The 15,395-nt window shown below is 40.0% G+C and overlaps 1 protein-coding gene across 1 annotated transcript in view; it reads left to right on the top strand.

Annotated features, from left to right (window-relative positions):
• The window catches only part of LOC145397870 (transducin beta-like protein 2), a 47,004-nt gene that overhangs the window by 31,335 nt on the left and 274 nt on the right, over positions 1–15,395 (top strand). The window contains exons 7-9 of the mRNA XM_080270903.1: positions 493–602; positions 5,612–5,724; positions 12,433–12,460. Of these exons, the coding sequence (XP_080127029.1) occupies positions 493–602; positions 5,612–5,724; positions 12,433–12,460 (251 nt within the window). The remainder of the gene's footprint in view (positions 1–492; positions 603–5,611; positions 5,725–12,432; positions 12,461–15,395) is intronic.

Raw genomic sequence — 15,395 nt, forward strand, 5'->3', positions numbered from 1 at the left:
CCCCCCCCCTTTTTTTTTTGCCGGTAACCTTGCAGAAAACTCCATTTTAATGTCCTGTTTGTGCCTCTGTCTTGATTTGCCAGCTTCCCCAATTTAAAGCTCCAGTTGTATAGGTTAAGTTGTGAATATTTTGGCACACAACTTTGACTTAAAGACTGACTATATCTGGGGGTGGATTACCAGTGGAGTCAGTGTTTTTTTTTTTTTTTTTCTCCCGAAGCTTAACCTCTTCAGCATAGTGGTGTCATTTTACTTTATTGCTGCAGGTGCTTTGGTTTGAAAGGGAAAATATAGATAAGAATACTGTGATGGTTTGTTAAGAGAAAAGATGACTCAGATGTGATGCACTGAAGTAAAATCTTTCATATTTTCTCTTTCCTTGTTTTGGATCGTATATCACGTACTTCTTAGGTGGGAAAAAGGTGAAGATGGTGAGCACTGTATTATTATTTTTAGCTTGTAGTTTATAGCTGGTTATGTGTTTGATTGCAGGTGACATTGTTGACGTTTGCTTTGATCCAGACAACAAGCGAGTGTTAACATTGGGAGACAAGCACATCCGTGTTTTCCACAATGTAGCTGGATATATTGCTACAATTCAGGTAAGATTATTCTTTTAGTAATTTGAAGATGGGAGATGTGGCTGGCGAAGGAGAAGGTGGATGGATATGGTACAAACGCCCAAAGAAGTGATGACCTGATTCCCAGTACCTTTTACTCAAAAAGTGGTATCTGGCAACTGCCACAGCCTAGTTATATTTCCTTTATTGCACACTGGAAAGAGCAGTATTTAGGTAAACAACTCCAAAATGCAATTTAAGGATTTGAATTTCATAAAAAGCAGGCTTTCCTGATCTCCCGGAAGACCTGCCGACATGTCGTAAAAATACCCCCGCTAATACCAATACACTAGTCCTGTGTGAGACAGTCCTAGCACGTATTGAATGTGGACGGTGGGTGTTAACGCCGAAGTGGTGACATGTGGAGGTGTAGGAGGACTACTGGGCTTTGGGATAGGCTACTGCCCCCGAGATATAGGCTCTGAAGCCTTTGCCCAGAGTCGGAGACATTTAAAAAAAAAAAAAAAAATAAAAAAAAAAAAAAAAAAAAAGCAATACATCAGTGTTTTTACGTGTATACAGTGCTCAACAGAAGTATGTGGCGCCCAGCACCCCTGCAACAAAACGAACCTTTCAACTATGGAAAAAACGTATAAATAATGCATTATAATTACCTTTAATGCTTGGTAGGGTTTCCTTTGCACCTCTTCACGGACCTGAGACGTCGTGGAAGTGAAAGGGCCAGGTTCCTCAGGTGCTGGGGTGATATATTTGCCCAGGACTCACGAATGGCTGCTTTCAGCTTAGGTAGAGAGCTCACGTCCTTCCTTTGGAGATTCTTCTTTACAAGGTACCAGAGGTTTTCTATTGGGTTGAGGTCTGGGCTATTGCCTGGCCAGTCATTCATGAAGGAGACCTCACAGTCATGAAGCCAGTTGGTGACAGATTTGGCTTTATGAGCAGGTGCACCGTCCTGCTGAAACACTCGTGCACCTGTGAGCTCGAAGGACTCAGGTAAATGATCACAAAGCATCTCCAGGTAAACGTCCTGATTCACAATGCAGTTCCTGGGAAGCACAAGCTTCCCCAACCCCTTACTAGAGAAACAACCCCATACCATTAGTGAATCAGGATGTTTAACTGTGCTTTCCACGTAATGGGGGTCAAGCGGGTCACTACCTCTGCGTTAGTACACTCGTGCTCCTCGATTACAGGTAACGGTAAACATTGCCTCATCAGACCACAACACTGACAACCATTGCTCCTCACCCCAGGTAAGGTACTTGTTAGCAAGGGCAAGCCTACAGTCACTGGTTACCTGTAAGAAGAGGCTTTCTCACAGGCCTGAGGCTTTTGTAACCAAGTTCATGGACTCTTCGAGAAACAGTGCGCACTGAAACCTCGCCAAACACTTCCGGGTTGCTCTCCTTAACCCCTAATGCGCGGCCATGATTGGTCGACCCCCCCCCCCCGGGTGGCGGGGTTGTATCGCGGTCTGAGTGCCTGTAGGAAAATATTAGCCAAAAATCAGAGATTAACCCTAGAACATTATACTTGGTATGGCAGATAGTACTTACATTCAGCTTTCTCCAGAGACAGGTGTTGAGCCTTCGTGGACTACCCAAGGACTTGTGGAGACTTGCAAAGTTGGGTAACCACATCTTCACTTTCACACCTCCAGCAACCCGGTTTCCCCTCTACCACAGCCTCATTCTGTCACAGTAAACTTTATACTACAACGTACAGGTAGTTTGGAATCCGTATTTGTACAATAAGCACTGAAAATAAGGCTAAAATCAACGGAGTGTACGGCTGACATGCAGACGGCGACGGTCTTCCTGTCACTCAACAAACATTTTCATTTTCACAGCTAAAAACATGTATACTACATTATTTTCAATCATATTACTTCCCAAAAGATCACCGCAGCGCGCATTTTATTCTGCCTTATGCCCGTCACTTTATTCTCGTTCCTGTCGGCCGCTCACACTGACTCGGAAGAGCTAGAACTCGCCATGATGTCACTTTGAAAGCCTGCAGTAAACTGACGCTAAACAGGGGCAAACCGTGCGAAAAAAAGCTAGTGTTACAACTGGGGAAACAAGCGTTTCTTATTAGCATAAACTGCTTGTGAGAGGAGAGCGCAGATTTACAGTTCTGAGCAGTCATAGCGCTGCCATGTATCACAGCCAGGCTGGCCGGGCCGTGGTGGGGGGGGGAGGGGGGAAAAACGCGATACTTGGCGACAACGGAGGTCAGTAGTACAAAGGTAAAGTACAGTATGCTAATTGTAGCTAAAGGGTGGTGGTACTGATAGACAGTACCAGCTGGAACATCCTTGCCCGCGTTTATTCAAAATTAACTCGAATTGCAAACGCGACGCTCCGCCGTTATGTCCTTTTTGGCAAGCGTCGCAAACGCGACGATCCGCGTTTAAGGGGTTAATTCTCCTTGCAGTCACACGAGGATTAGACTCCACTGCACGTTTAAGCACATTAACAGACCTCGGGAAAGTTTTCCTGGGCCTACCAGACCATGGTTTCTTTGTAGGTATGTCACCACTGTTTTCCACTCTGTAACCGGCACACCACCTCCGCACTGTCGATTGAGCCATACCAACCAAATCACTAAATTCCCTCCTGGGGTGGCCTGCCTCCTTTAGAGCAATGATCTGTGATATTATTTCACTAGACAGTTCACGGGTAGGGACAATATTAAGTAGTGAAAGCCAAAACACTGTGGTTCACTAGGTAAAAAATGACGCAACGAGAGGGAGGAGCGGCCAGGTTCCCCTCTCTCTCGCAGCCCGCAGGCAACTGAGGTGCCAGCCAACCAGCACGCAGTAATGCCTCAGGTTACCGTGACGTCATGTTAGCGCCCAAAACTTCTGGCTACATTTTTTCTCCCGAAAAGGGTGATTCCTTTTTCACCAAAAGTATTGCGCGCCTTGACAAGGGTGCCCAATACTTTTGTCGAGCACTGTATCTCGCATTACGTGAGACGAAGCCACACCATAAAAAATGTGAAACGCACACCCTGTCACTCAATGGTTTCAGGGTTAAAATACGGAGAAACTCTCGTAATAGTTATTTGACATCATAAATCATTAATGCTGAAGGAAAAATGTCCCATAAAATGAAACTCACAGAAAATGGTAATGTTGAAATCATGAGTGCCATCAAATCAGAAAAATAAACATCTAAAAATATGTTGTTATCCACATTTAATTCTCTGTGTGAGATGATATTTACGCGGGAAAACCCGTGAGCGAAGTAGCTAGGATGGATCATCAGCACGATAGTGCAGCCTGTCAGTGCAAGCAGATTATTGCTTTTTATTTAGCAAATATTCCAGCATGACAGATATCTCGGCAGCTTAACATCAATAAGAGGACAGATAACGGACAGATATGCAATACAGAGAAAGGGAGAACATAGAAAATTTGCCGAATGGAACCCTTTGTAGGACAAGACCAAGACGGACAAATTATTGCCTGTGCCCAAGAACAACCCCCTAACCACCTGTGTTGCTATCAAGAATCTGCTGTTATTCAGTTAAGTTCGTGAAACCAGTGCAATTATTGGGGAAAAATTGGTCATTTTTATTCACACAATGAAAATCTATCTATCTATCTATTGCCAGACGCCATAATCCCATATGGGGTGGCCATTTGACTCTGAGTTATTTGTTTTACAGGGAGGGGCACTAACCCTCCACCAACCCACTTGACACGTATGGAGCACGTATGGTTTGGTTATATGGTTACCACCCAGCGTTGTAAATGGTTTCTTGGCTTACAGGAAACCATTTGGCTAGTCCATCATGTAATAAAATATGTTGGGCAGTTTCATGAAAACTGTAGAGGAAGAGGGTGATAGTCAAAAGCAAGAGTGCTGGTAACCATATAACCAAATTATGGCACCTGGTGGTGTAATGGGTAATTAAGGCGCTCCAATTGGATTGAGCCTGTACAGGTTTATATCGAAGGGGTAGTTGAGGTTTATTTCTCACGTAATGCCACTCAGGGATGAGTGAGGCTGGACACTCATCTTAAGTGTCAGGACCAACTTGCCTAGCCCGGGGCTTTTACACACCTCATGGGGCGCCACAGGATGATGATGGCATGATAATGACTGACCGACATTAAGGCCTGGCGTGCAGTGTTGCCAAAGGAAAATTATAGAAATCGGTTAGAGTTGTCTCAAAAGTTGTAAAAATCCACAGACTGAGGGAAATTATGGGGAAAAAATGCTGGACAAGACTTAAAAAAAAAAAAAAGCCAGATATATAGAAAATACAGTATTTAAATTTTTACCTGCTAGATTGCTTTTAAATCATCTAAATTGCTGCATTGGTACCACTGCTGGCATGAGTTGTGATGAGTGGAAATGTGCCAGATGTTGCTTTTTATTTAATTATTGTTATTGATCTAAATACAAATAAAAATAAACTAATAATTCCTTAAGGTTAGTTTTTTAACACCATAAATAACGTTTGCAGGGGAGGCATAGACTGCTTTCCATCTCCTAACTCCCAATCAAGTGAATGTTGCCAGACCTAGAAAGTTTTGTCCGAAACTAAAGAAAGCGAGTCATCACTTGTTTGGGCGATTGTACATAAAGTAAGCAAAGTATGGAAGTTGATGAGTCTTGGGAATTGATTGGGGATAGGGTTGTTTGAGTGAATTATGTAAGGAAGAGCACATGCCAAGCGTCTAGCACCCTTTATTGACTTAATAATTGAGGGATAGATGCGGTCTGACAGGTCAGCATCCATAAAGAAAAAAAAGGTGCAGATGGTTAGGTCTTTAACGTACAGCCAGGATTCTGGGGTCTTGAAAGATGTGTGAGTGAGTGTCTGGCTTAATTCTCTGAGCGTATGTTGACTGTTTTACTTTCATGCTCATTCACTTAGCATACTGTTGATAGTTTTACTTTCATGTTTTTCTTTCCTTTCCTTGTTTCTGGATTGTACCTCACCTTATCTTTTGGTGGGAAAAATGGTCATGTTGATGATGAGAGTGGTGATGATGACGACGACTTGTTTTACAGGATTTTGAACACAGCCTGAAAAAAGCCACAAACGCTGGTATGAAGGAACGTCTCAAGCAACAGATTAAGGATGCCAACAGGGCCTTGGAGACCATCAGGAAGGTCACCAAGAAGTAGGTGTAAGAACACATACGCACAGTCAGTCCTCAGTTAAAGTTTAGGGTACGTCCTGGCAGCAAGATATGCTCGTGGTTCATGACTAAGGGTTTAAAAGCTTAGAAAACCTTTCACTTCTGAGTGTATAATGAATCACAGGCAGCTTTAAGTGAAGAAAAGGTATTAAATCATGAGATTAATAAGGAAATGATTTAACCCCCTTCAGCCCAGTGACATTTTAAGTTTTATATTTGGTATCCAGAATATATTTTTCAGCCCTTGAGAGACTATTTTGTGTGGAAGGAGTTAGGTATAGACATTGGTAACCCTCCTTACTACTAGAAGTTTGTCCTAAGTTGAGCAAGATAGTCACTCTGATGACACATTTTCATATTACATTTGTTAATCTCCTGATGATTTTATTCTGCTAGTTTTTTTTTTTTTTTTTTCAGTGGAGGAATTAAATATAGCCTTGCTTTATCCTTTCAGTGCAAAATATCCCTCCCAGTTTAATAAAAGCATCTGAAAATAGCAAAAATAAGCCAGTAAAGTACATCACCGGATTGAAGGGGTTAGGAATGAAGTGACTGTATCATCAGGTTGAAGGGGTTTACTTCCTCTATCTGTATTTCCTATGGCCTATGACCTCCATTCTTTTAAATCCAGTGTGTCCAGACATATTGAAATTAATGGATCTTGAATTTGGCTCTGTTATTTTTTCTTCTTTTTTGAGGGAACAATCTTGCAGGCTTCTGGCCTTTGGTTCCTCCTCCTTTCCATTAAAAAAAAAAAAAAAAAGGTAATTCATTAACACCTCAATAATGGAACAACTTAAAGTGAAAGGACTTTAACGAGGACTAACTGTACCTGTTGAAATGTGCATTGCCTGATTATGTACAAGACTTTTCATATTCCATAGAGCTGTCGAAGAGTCACAGCCATATGCTTGAGGTACCTCTTCAGCTTGGGACTTCTATTATCATTAGTATTGCCATCTCCAGTTTATTCATTTTAGGAGAGCCTCAAGTAGCAAAGGAGTTAAAGATCACATCTAACCTGTCTAGTTCCAAGTCTCTCCTAATCTAAAGGAAATTGTGCAAAGATACAGAATAAAAAATAAAATACAGTACTGTAAATCACGAGGTGGAAGGAGTGAACCCGCTCTCCCCAAGGATATGTTTTTTTTATTTTGTTCGTACCATCAGGTGATTTTCTTTAGCTCTGGAGAGATTACTAGAATCTTTTTTTTGGTAACTTGGCTTAAAATTGTTCTCTCTTTATCATGGACGTTTAGCTGTGAGAATAAATTACCACCAGATTATGATGCATGTCACAAAAAAATGCAATGGAAAGAATGTAGAGACATAGTTTGCCTTTTCTACCACTGAGCTACATGAATTAAACTGCAAAGGAATGAAAATCTAGGAATATTAAAGGAGTATTATAATGTTGAGATTAGAAACAAACTTTGTAAACTGCTATTACAGTGAGCAGATCTCTCATAATCTGAATGAATTTGTCTGGAGATAGCAAGAATAAAATGGAAAAAAAAAAAAAAATTGTGAAGGGCTGATTTTTTTTTTTATTTTTTTTTATTTTTGTCTCCCCTGTCTTCATACAGATTGTTTTTGAACTGGAGGGGTTTAGATTTAGCCTTAATGAATCCTTTCAGGATGAGAGACCTTCCCTAAGTTGAATAAAATAATGAGGTTCAAAGGGTTAACCTCTGCTGGGCTGATTTTTTTGTAAAGTTGTTTACCTCTGGTGAGTCATTGCTCTATAACCAATGTAAACTGTACCGCATATAAGGCTTGCAGCTTGGCAAAGGTTAATAATGTTAAGGCCATACACTGCCAGTCACTGTATTGGTTGGTAGGTTACAGTGATAGTGATGATAATGATGTCCTCAATGTACACACACAGACTGTAACACTTCTATTCAACTGTTTAATGTGAGCCATTTTCTCATTCGCTTATGAGGCTTTCTAGAACTTTTCCTTTGCACCTTGTTTTGCATAGCCTTGTGTGGTATCCACCCTCAAGTGACTCTTCCACTGCATGACAACCTAAATGCATTTCCTGCACCCCAGGATAGCATTTACGGGATTGGATGGTACCACGTAACCAGTAATAGATGTCAGGAGGTCTTGTGGGTTAAGCTGGCCTATGAAGGGAGGTTGAAGTTTATAATTTCCTGCATAATGTCACTCGAGCGAATAACTGGACATTCTTGCCCTAAATTTACAGGGCTCCTACACTCCTGGTGGGGCAATAAAAGATTGGATGATGAGAATGATATATTAATATTCACTTGTATGTTATTGATCACGTGTATATTGACATAGTTTGCTTAAGCAAAATAAGAGAAGATATTAATATGCCATCTTCAGAAGTAATTGGCAAGGAAGAGGTACAACAAAGTCTCCTTACCCCTTTCAGCCTGAGGACATAACTGTAGTTTATTCTTTATCCTACTGGATATCATTCATCATAAGAGAGCCCCCTAGTAGTGATGAGGTTAATGAAGGCTGTACTGTGGTATTTCCTACAGTGTAAGAGTCTGTTGACAGATGTTTATATTGCCTGGACTTAGCAGTAATAGTATATAAAGTATGTCATAACACTGAAGAGTTCAACCTCTTCAGTATGATGATGTACTCTGGACATTATTTTTGCAATTGCCACATGATTTTATTCAGCTTGAAGAACTTTTCAAACTGGATGGGTTAGATATTGCATTCATTAATTCCTTCACAAGAGGTCTTGTCTCAGTTTAATCAGTTTATCTGGAGGTATCAAGACTAAAATGAAATCTTTGAGGCTGAAGGGGTTTATCAGTGAGAAAATGAGGCTTGTATTTTTTTTTTTACAGTGAGGACAGCATTTGGTAGGTACTGTAGTCATGAGCAAAAGTTTCTAATGAACCTCTGTTGGCTTTGTGTTTTGCTTTTCATTGCTCCATCTCGTAGAGCAGAAAGTATCTTTCCTTTTTATCGTCATTTGTTGTACCTCATATGGTTTGTCCTGCCATCCATGTTTCTCATTCCTCCCGAAACATCAGAGAGTATCTTATCCTCTCCTTTTTGTTGTCTGCTATTTTATCGGTCTATCCATCCATCATCCAATCCTACATTGCCCCAGGAGGAGCAGAGGAACTCAGGGCTAGGCAAGTTGGTCCTGACATTTAAGATGAGAGTGACCAGCCTCGCTCATCCCCTAGTGGCATTACATGAGCAATAAACCCCAACCACCCCTTGGATATAAACCTTCACTGGTTCAATCCAATTGGAGCACCACAATTACCCTCTAAACCACCAGGTGCCATAATTTGGTTATATGGTTACCACCTGGTGTAGTAAATGGTTTCCTGGTGTACAGGAAACCATTCGGCTTGCCACTCAGTGTAGAGTCACTCATAGGCAGAAGGAACAGGAAAGAATGAAGGAAAGACAAAAGAAGGAGTGTAAAGTCACCCACAGGCAGAAGGATGAATAAAGAATGAAGTAAAGAAAGACAGAAGAGGAAAGAAGAAAAGGAGGGAGGAGAGGTGTGCTATTTTATGCCCACATAAAAATATTTCGTGAAACACCTGCCATTGTTGCATGCGACAGGGATGAGTCATTAAATTTTTATTTTGTTCAGGGTTTTTAAGAGCTTTTAAAAAACTTTGGAACTCCTTCCTAAATATCGTGGGAATGTACAATACCGATTCATTTTGTCTGGTCTATTCCTGTAATTCATTTCGTTGATTACTGTGATACTTCTCCCATCTTTTCTTTCATGGTTTTCTGGATCTTTGGGTATCTCTTCCTTAAGTGGGGAAAAAAGATGATGATGAAGCTCTTCAGTTCAGTGATGTGTTTTATTGATTCTTGCTACTGCCAAATTACTTTTTTCTCCATTTTGGAGACCTTGTGTATTTAAGAGGTAAATGAAGGCTGTCACTCCAGATCAGAAAATTCCACAAAGCTGAATAATATAGTTGAGTTAAAATAAAATGAAAAGTACATCATTGGACTGAAGTTGTTACCTTTTTGGCCCAGGCTAGTCTGATCAGCTAAGGAGAGAGACATATCATAATCCAGGAATGCTTTGAGTGTTAAGTACTGTTGTAGCCAAATAGAATTGGTTATTTATTTTAATCCACACTTCTGTATGATGTTTGGAAGCTCAAGGGATTTTTGTTTATATTTAATGCATACAGCTTCTTTATGTTCTGTAGAAACCAAAGGAAATTGGTTTTTATTTCATGGATATATAAACAATATATATATATAGAGAGAGAGAGAGCCTCTGTGGTACAGTGTTAGAGTGCATTTCGCATGCTGGTGAGCACGGATTTGCCACCTGCCAGAGTTGTAAAAACTTTGGGAAGCGTTCACCAAGCCACTTGCTACTTTGGCGGACACAAGGGGTGCTGTGGTTGAACCAGTGTCGCATTCTAGTATGCTTGCACCCAGTCGGCTTAAGGCTTGCGATTACAGTTGGTTCACAGACTACACACACATCCAAAGTCATTACAATATTACAGTCACACTCACAAGCACTTCTAACCCAACATACAGTCTCTCCCAGACAGCCTAAGCCACTAGGTAGAGATACATGGGCTGGATCGTCCCTGCTTCAGTAGGGATAGGTTGGTCCTGCAGTGGACCACAACGGCTGATGATTATATACATATATATATATATATATATATATATATATATATATTTAATACTGTATTGAAGCTCTATAGGTGGGTAAAAAGTCATGTTAATAATGTGATATTATGGTGATGATGATGAGGCATACAATTTGTGTGTGCAAAATGAGGCATTAATCCTTAAATTTTGAAAAGTCTTAAGTTTCAGTAGTTTCTACAGGAGTGTATTACCAGTTAGTTTGTTAATGTGCCTCATAAAAATCAGATTGATAAGGAATAACAAAACCTGATGAAATAACTAAAAAGTTGCCTGTTTCTTTGGAATGAATGTCATAGATAAATGGAACTGTGCTGTGTGCTGGTGACTATGGAGAACTTTTGTAAATAACAGTTCACAGGTTGACTGTCTTGCAGTTGTATGTGAAGTGCATTAAAAAAAAAAAAAAAAAAAAAAAAAAAAAAAAAAAAAAAAAGGGGGGGGGGGGGGGTGTTTGGTGGAGCCAGGATTTCTGTAACTTGGTATTTAAATACAGGTAACTCTCTGTCTCATTTCACTGGGCACATTATTTATTGATCACCTTTCATACTTTTTCTTCCTGTTTTGGATCCTCCATTACCTGTCTTGGGTGAGAAGTGGGGTCAAATTCTTTAATTTCACCCCATCTGTAAGTTGAAAATAAGGGGTCAGGATTATGACATCATCATCATCGTCATCCGGACCTATTTCCCACCCTATGGCAGGGTGCAGTGATGTAAATTTGTCCATCTTTAGATAGGAAAAAGATGATGATGATGATGACAGTTTACATTGAGTAGATTGACTGCTTATGTGAATGTGCTGTGAAATGATTGGGTAACAGTCATGGAGAGTTGTATTATCTGTATCAGTAGGAAGTCACTTGAGTTTGTTACTTTAAGACTAAGGCAGATTTTAATGTCTTTTACACATATTTTGTATCAGGACTGACACAGCTGTTTCATTTATATCTTTGTTGTTTCTAAGTTTTACCAGTTCATCTCTCCATGACAGTTTCAAGACTTTTTTCTTTCTTTTTAAGGAAGTGGTTAGCTCATAAGTCAGTAAGGTATTGGATGACAGTTTGATTATTAATGATGGAAAGAGATAGGATCCTTGTTTCTGGATCCTACCTCACTTCATTCTTAGGAGGGAAAAAAGGTCAGCTTGATGATGATTTATACAGGAAGGTGTGAAACATGGAGATCTATCAGAGGATTCAGGCAGTTTTCTATGAGCAGTAATAAATTAGAAATTACTGGTCAAGTAGTGCTGACATTTGGATATTTGAAACTTCTAATGTGGAGTAGAAAGTAGGGGTTGTATTTGTAAAGGACTAACTATTTTTTGCACTGAGTTTCCATCTTTTTATTTTTTTATTTTTTTTTTTTAATATACACTTTTCACTGTACTGTTCCCTCTAGTTTGACTGTAAAATGGTAGCTAGGTTTTATGAGTAAAGACAAACATATCCAAGCAATGTTACACACAACTTATGACAAACACATATCCAAGCAATCTATACTGTACACAATTTAACCTTAGAGCTTATAAATACAGCCCCAGGTGTGTGCTGAGATGTAATGGAGTAGACTGAGAGAAACCTACTGATATATATGTGTGGTTAGCTACAAAGAGATAAGGAGTATCAGAAAATGAAATAATTTCATGCTATTTTAATATCTTCAATCCCATGATAGTTTCTCCGTGTTGTCTCCAGACAGTTTTGTTAACTTTGGGGCAACTGTTTTTAATGATGGTATTAGAAACAGTCTCCATGAACCCCATCACAACCTATTTCCCATCCAGAGCTGAATAAAATTATGTGAAGGTAGCAAGAGTGAAATAAAATATAGGACTGCATGGGTTAATTTGAAGGGTGTTTTATGTGCTTACCTCTGAAATGACTGTTACAATTGTGGTATTTATTTTATTCCCTGAATTTCACTGAACTGTTGCTTTTATGGTTATGGACTGGATTCTCTTTGATGCTGGAGACTTTGTAGCTCTTTCTCCTTAAAAATTGATTTACACCTAAATAGGTTCTTTTACTGTATGTTACAGTTGCAGAGCCAACATCAAGAAGACACAAGTAGCTTAGAAGATACTGTACTTAGATGAAATATGCAAAGAAAATTGCAGAGGAAAAAGTGCTATGATGTCTGCCAATGAGAATGTGGTCCAATGTGTGAATGGTAAAGAACTGCACCAGTTACTGTTTAAATGATTTTGAATGATTATTATTCACATGTCACCTCAGATGAAAATACTGTAATTCTAACTAATGTACTGCACTGCAGTTCTAAAGTACTCTTTGTATCTTCAGCAGTTAAGGGCATAATATTATTCAGTCTGATTATTGATATGACTAACTACATGGGCATTCAAGGCTTTCTTTATAAACAGAGATTTCAGTGGTACTGGAATGGAATGTTTTTCCTTTTTATTGAGGGCTTGGGAGTGGTGGTGTTGATTCATTTCTGTTGGTTAATAAGCACTGAAAAATGATAAATAAATAATTAAATATACTGTATTTTGAAATTTGAATATATGCTTCCCTTATGCTGCTGTGAAACAAGTGAATTACAGGCTGTCCTTATTTAATTTACAGGTAAATATGTCTATTTTACACTTAAGTTGATCATGATTCACAATCATTTGTCTTGAAGTACAAATTAGTTTCTTTTGAGCTAGTCACTCCTCACACATGAATAACCATGTCTAATTTCAAGCTGTTTCACATAAAGCAGCATTTTACCTGCACACATCCTAGACTTTAAGTAAGGACTGCCTGTAAGTGCCTTCTGCTGACCATGCCTTTTCCCAGGATCTCCTTTAGTGTTGTATTACACCAGCAAAACACATCAGAATGTCAACCCCAGTAAGTACACTAGCCCTATTTCAGTTAGTCTAAAGTAACAGCTTATGGATGATAAAGATACAAATTGGGACAGTACTACTGACTTTTACCTAAGGTAGGCTATGCAGTTTTGAGGACATTTAAAGACTTAGAATGTATCATTATGGCAGGCTACAGGAAAGTTCCAAGTTAATGTCATTTGACCACATGCTCACCTGATGCTTAGCTCCAGTATGGTGATGTCTTTCTGTGTGTTACTTTTGTTGCTACCAGATGGTTTGATTAGGTTTAGCAGAGCCCTCTGGTAGAGAAGTTTATGATAGCTGTATCTAACTTCTCCAGTTTGAAAAGTCTTCCCATCCATCCATCATACAATCCTGTCACCCCATAAGTGTAGAAGCCCAGGCCTAGCCAAGTTGGTCCTGGCATTTAAGATGAAAGTGACAGCCACACTCATCCCTGAGTGGCATAACATAAGCAATAAACCCCAACCACCCCTTCGATATAAAACTACACAGGCTCAATTCAGTTGGAGCGCCTATATTACCCACTAAACCACCGGATGCCATAACGGGTTATATGGTTACCACCCAGTGCAGTAAGTGGTTTCCTGGTGTAGAGGAAACTATTAGGATTGTCACACAGTGCAGAGTCACCCACAGGCAGAAGGATGAGAAAAGTAAGACAGGGGGAGTGTAAAGTCACCCGTAGGCAGAAGGAAGAGGAAAGGACACACCCAAGGCAACACTACATTGAGCAGGTGGATGGTGAGTGCTTTTACCACCATGAAAAGTCTTCCTAAACTGAAGTACATAATTTGGAAGTAGCATGTACGTGGGGGCACTTGCCATCCACTCACTCGATGTAGTGCTGCTCCCGGGTGTCTACCCTTTCCTCTCCATCCTTCTTTCCTTCGATTCTTTTCTGTCTTTCTTTCCTTGTCCTTCTGCCTATGGGTGACTTTACACTCCCTCTTCTGTCTTTCTTCATTCTTTCCACTTCCTTCAGCCTGTGGGTGACTCTACACTGAGTGACAAGCCAAATGGTTTCCTGTGCACCAGGAAACCATTTACTACACTGGGTGGTAACCATATAACCAAATTTTGGCACATGGTGGTTTAGTGGGTAATTATTGCACTCCAATCGGATTGAGCTGGTGAAGGTTTATATCCAAGGGGTGGTTGGGGTTGATTGCTCATGTAATCCCACTCAGGGATGAGTGAGGCTGGTTACTCTCATCTTAAATGTCGGGACCAACTGCCTAGCCCCGGGCTCCTACGCTCCTCATGGGGCAATGCAGGAATGGATGATGGATGGAAGTAGCATGGAGTGCAAGTGGTAACATGTCATCTTTACCTAAAACGCCTTAGCTAACTAATGTAACCTAACCCTAGGCTCCTAAGTTCCCGATAAAATGGGTGATAATAGACTGGATGGTGGCCGGATGGATTATGAAACATCTCTGTAGGGAAGAAATTATGAATGATTTGAATGAGGTACTGATAAGTCAGTTTCATATCAAAGGTTTGCATATTTTAAGGTGGTGGTTGACATAAGGTACCGTAAGCTTAAAAAAACAATGAGCTAATTTAATACGGTACAACATTTTAAAGAGAGAGATTCTCAACTGAAAATGTTAGATATGACCTTCATTAACCTCTGCAATACTTGGAAACTCTTAAAAAAATGAATTCATTTGACAGCAGCAAGAATGAACTACTGTATATACAAAGTAATATATTGCTGGCTTGAAAGGGTTAACTGCAAATAACTTACCCATTGCTTATGCACGCTATCCCTCCTCTAATTTTATCACTGCAGTCACTATTATCACACTGAATGACAGTAACACCAGTGACCTCTAGGACTCACTCTCAGCTCAGTAAAATTACCTCTCATTATCTGGAATAATATACTAGAGTTGTCCCACCCACGAGGGGGTTAATGGTACCAATATAACACACTTAGCTGAAATAAACAATCTGGCATCAGTTGGAACAGAATAAGGTCAGTGCACTCACTAGTTTCGTGACTTATACTTTTGCAAATACTAGTTTCACGATGCAAAGGAATGCCCCTCTGCAAGGAGTCTTGTGATCTGAGTTTTGCAAGCCCTGGTGGCAAGTGATCGCACACATACACATCTCCTCAGTCACTTGTTCATGGC

The sequence above is a fragment of the Coenobita brevimanus genome, chromosome 43, assembly GCF_032717465.1.
Source record: "Coenobita brevimanus isolate Jiangsu-jjx chromosome 43, ASM3271746v2, whole genome shotgun sequence".
Taxonomy (NCBI): domain Eukaryota; kingdom Metazoa; phylum Arthropoda; class Malacostraca; order Decapoda; family Coenobitidae; genus Coenobita; species Coenobita brevimanus.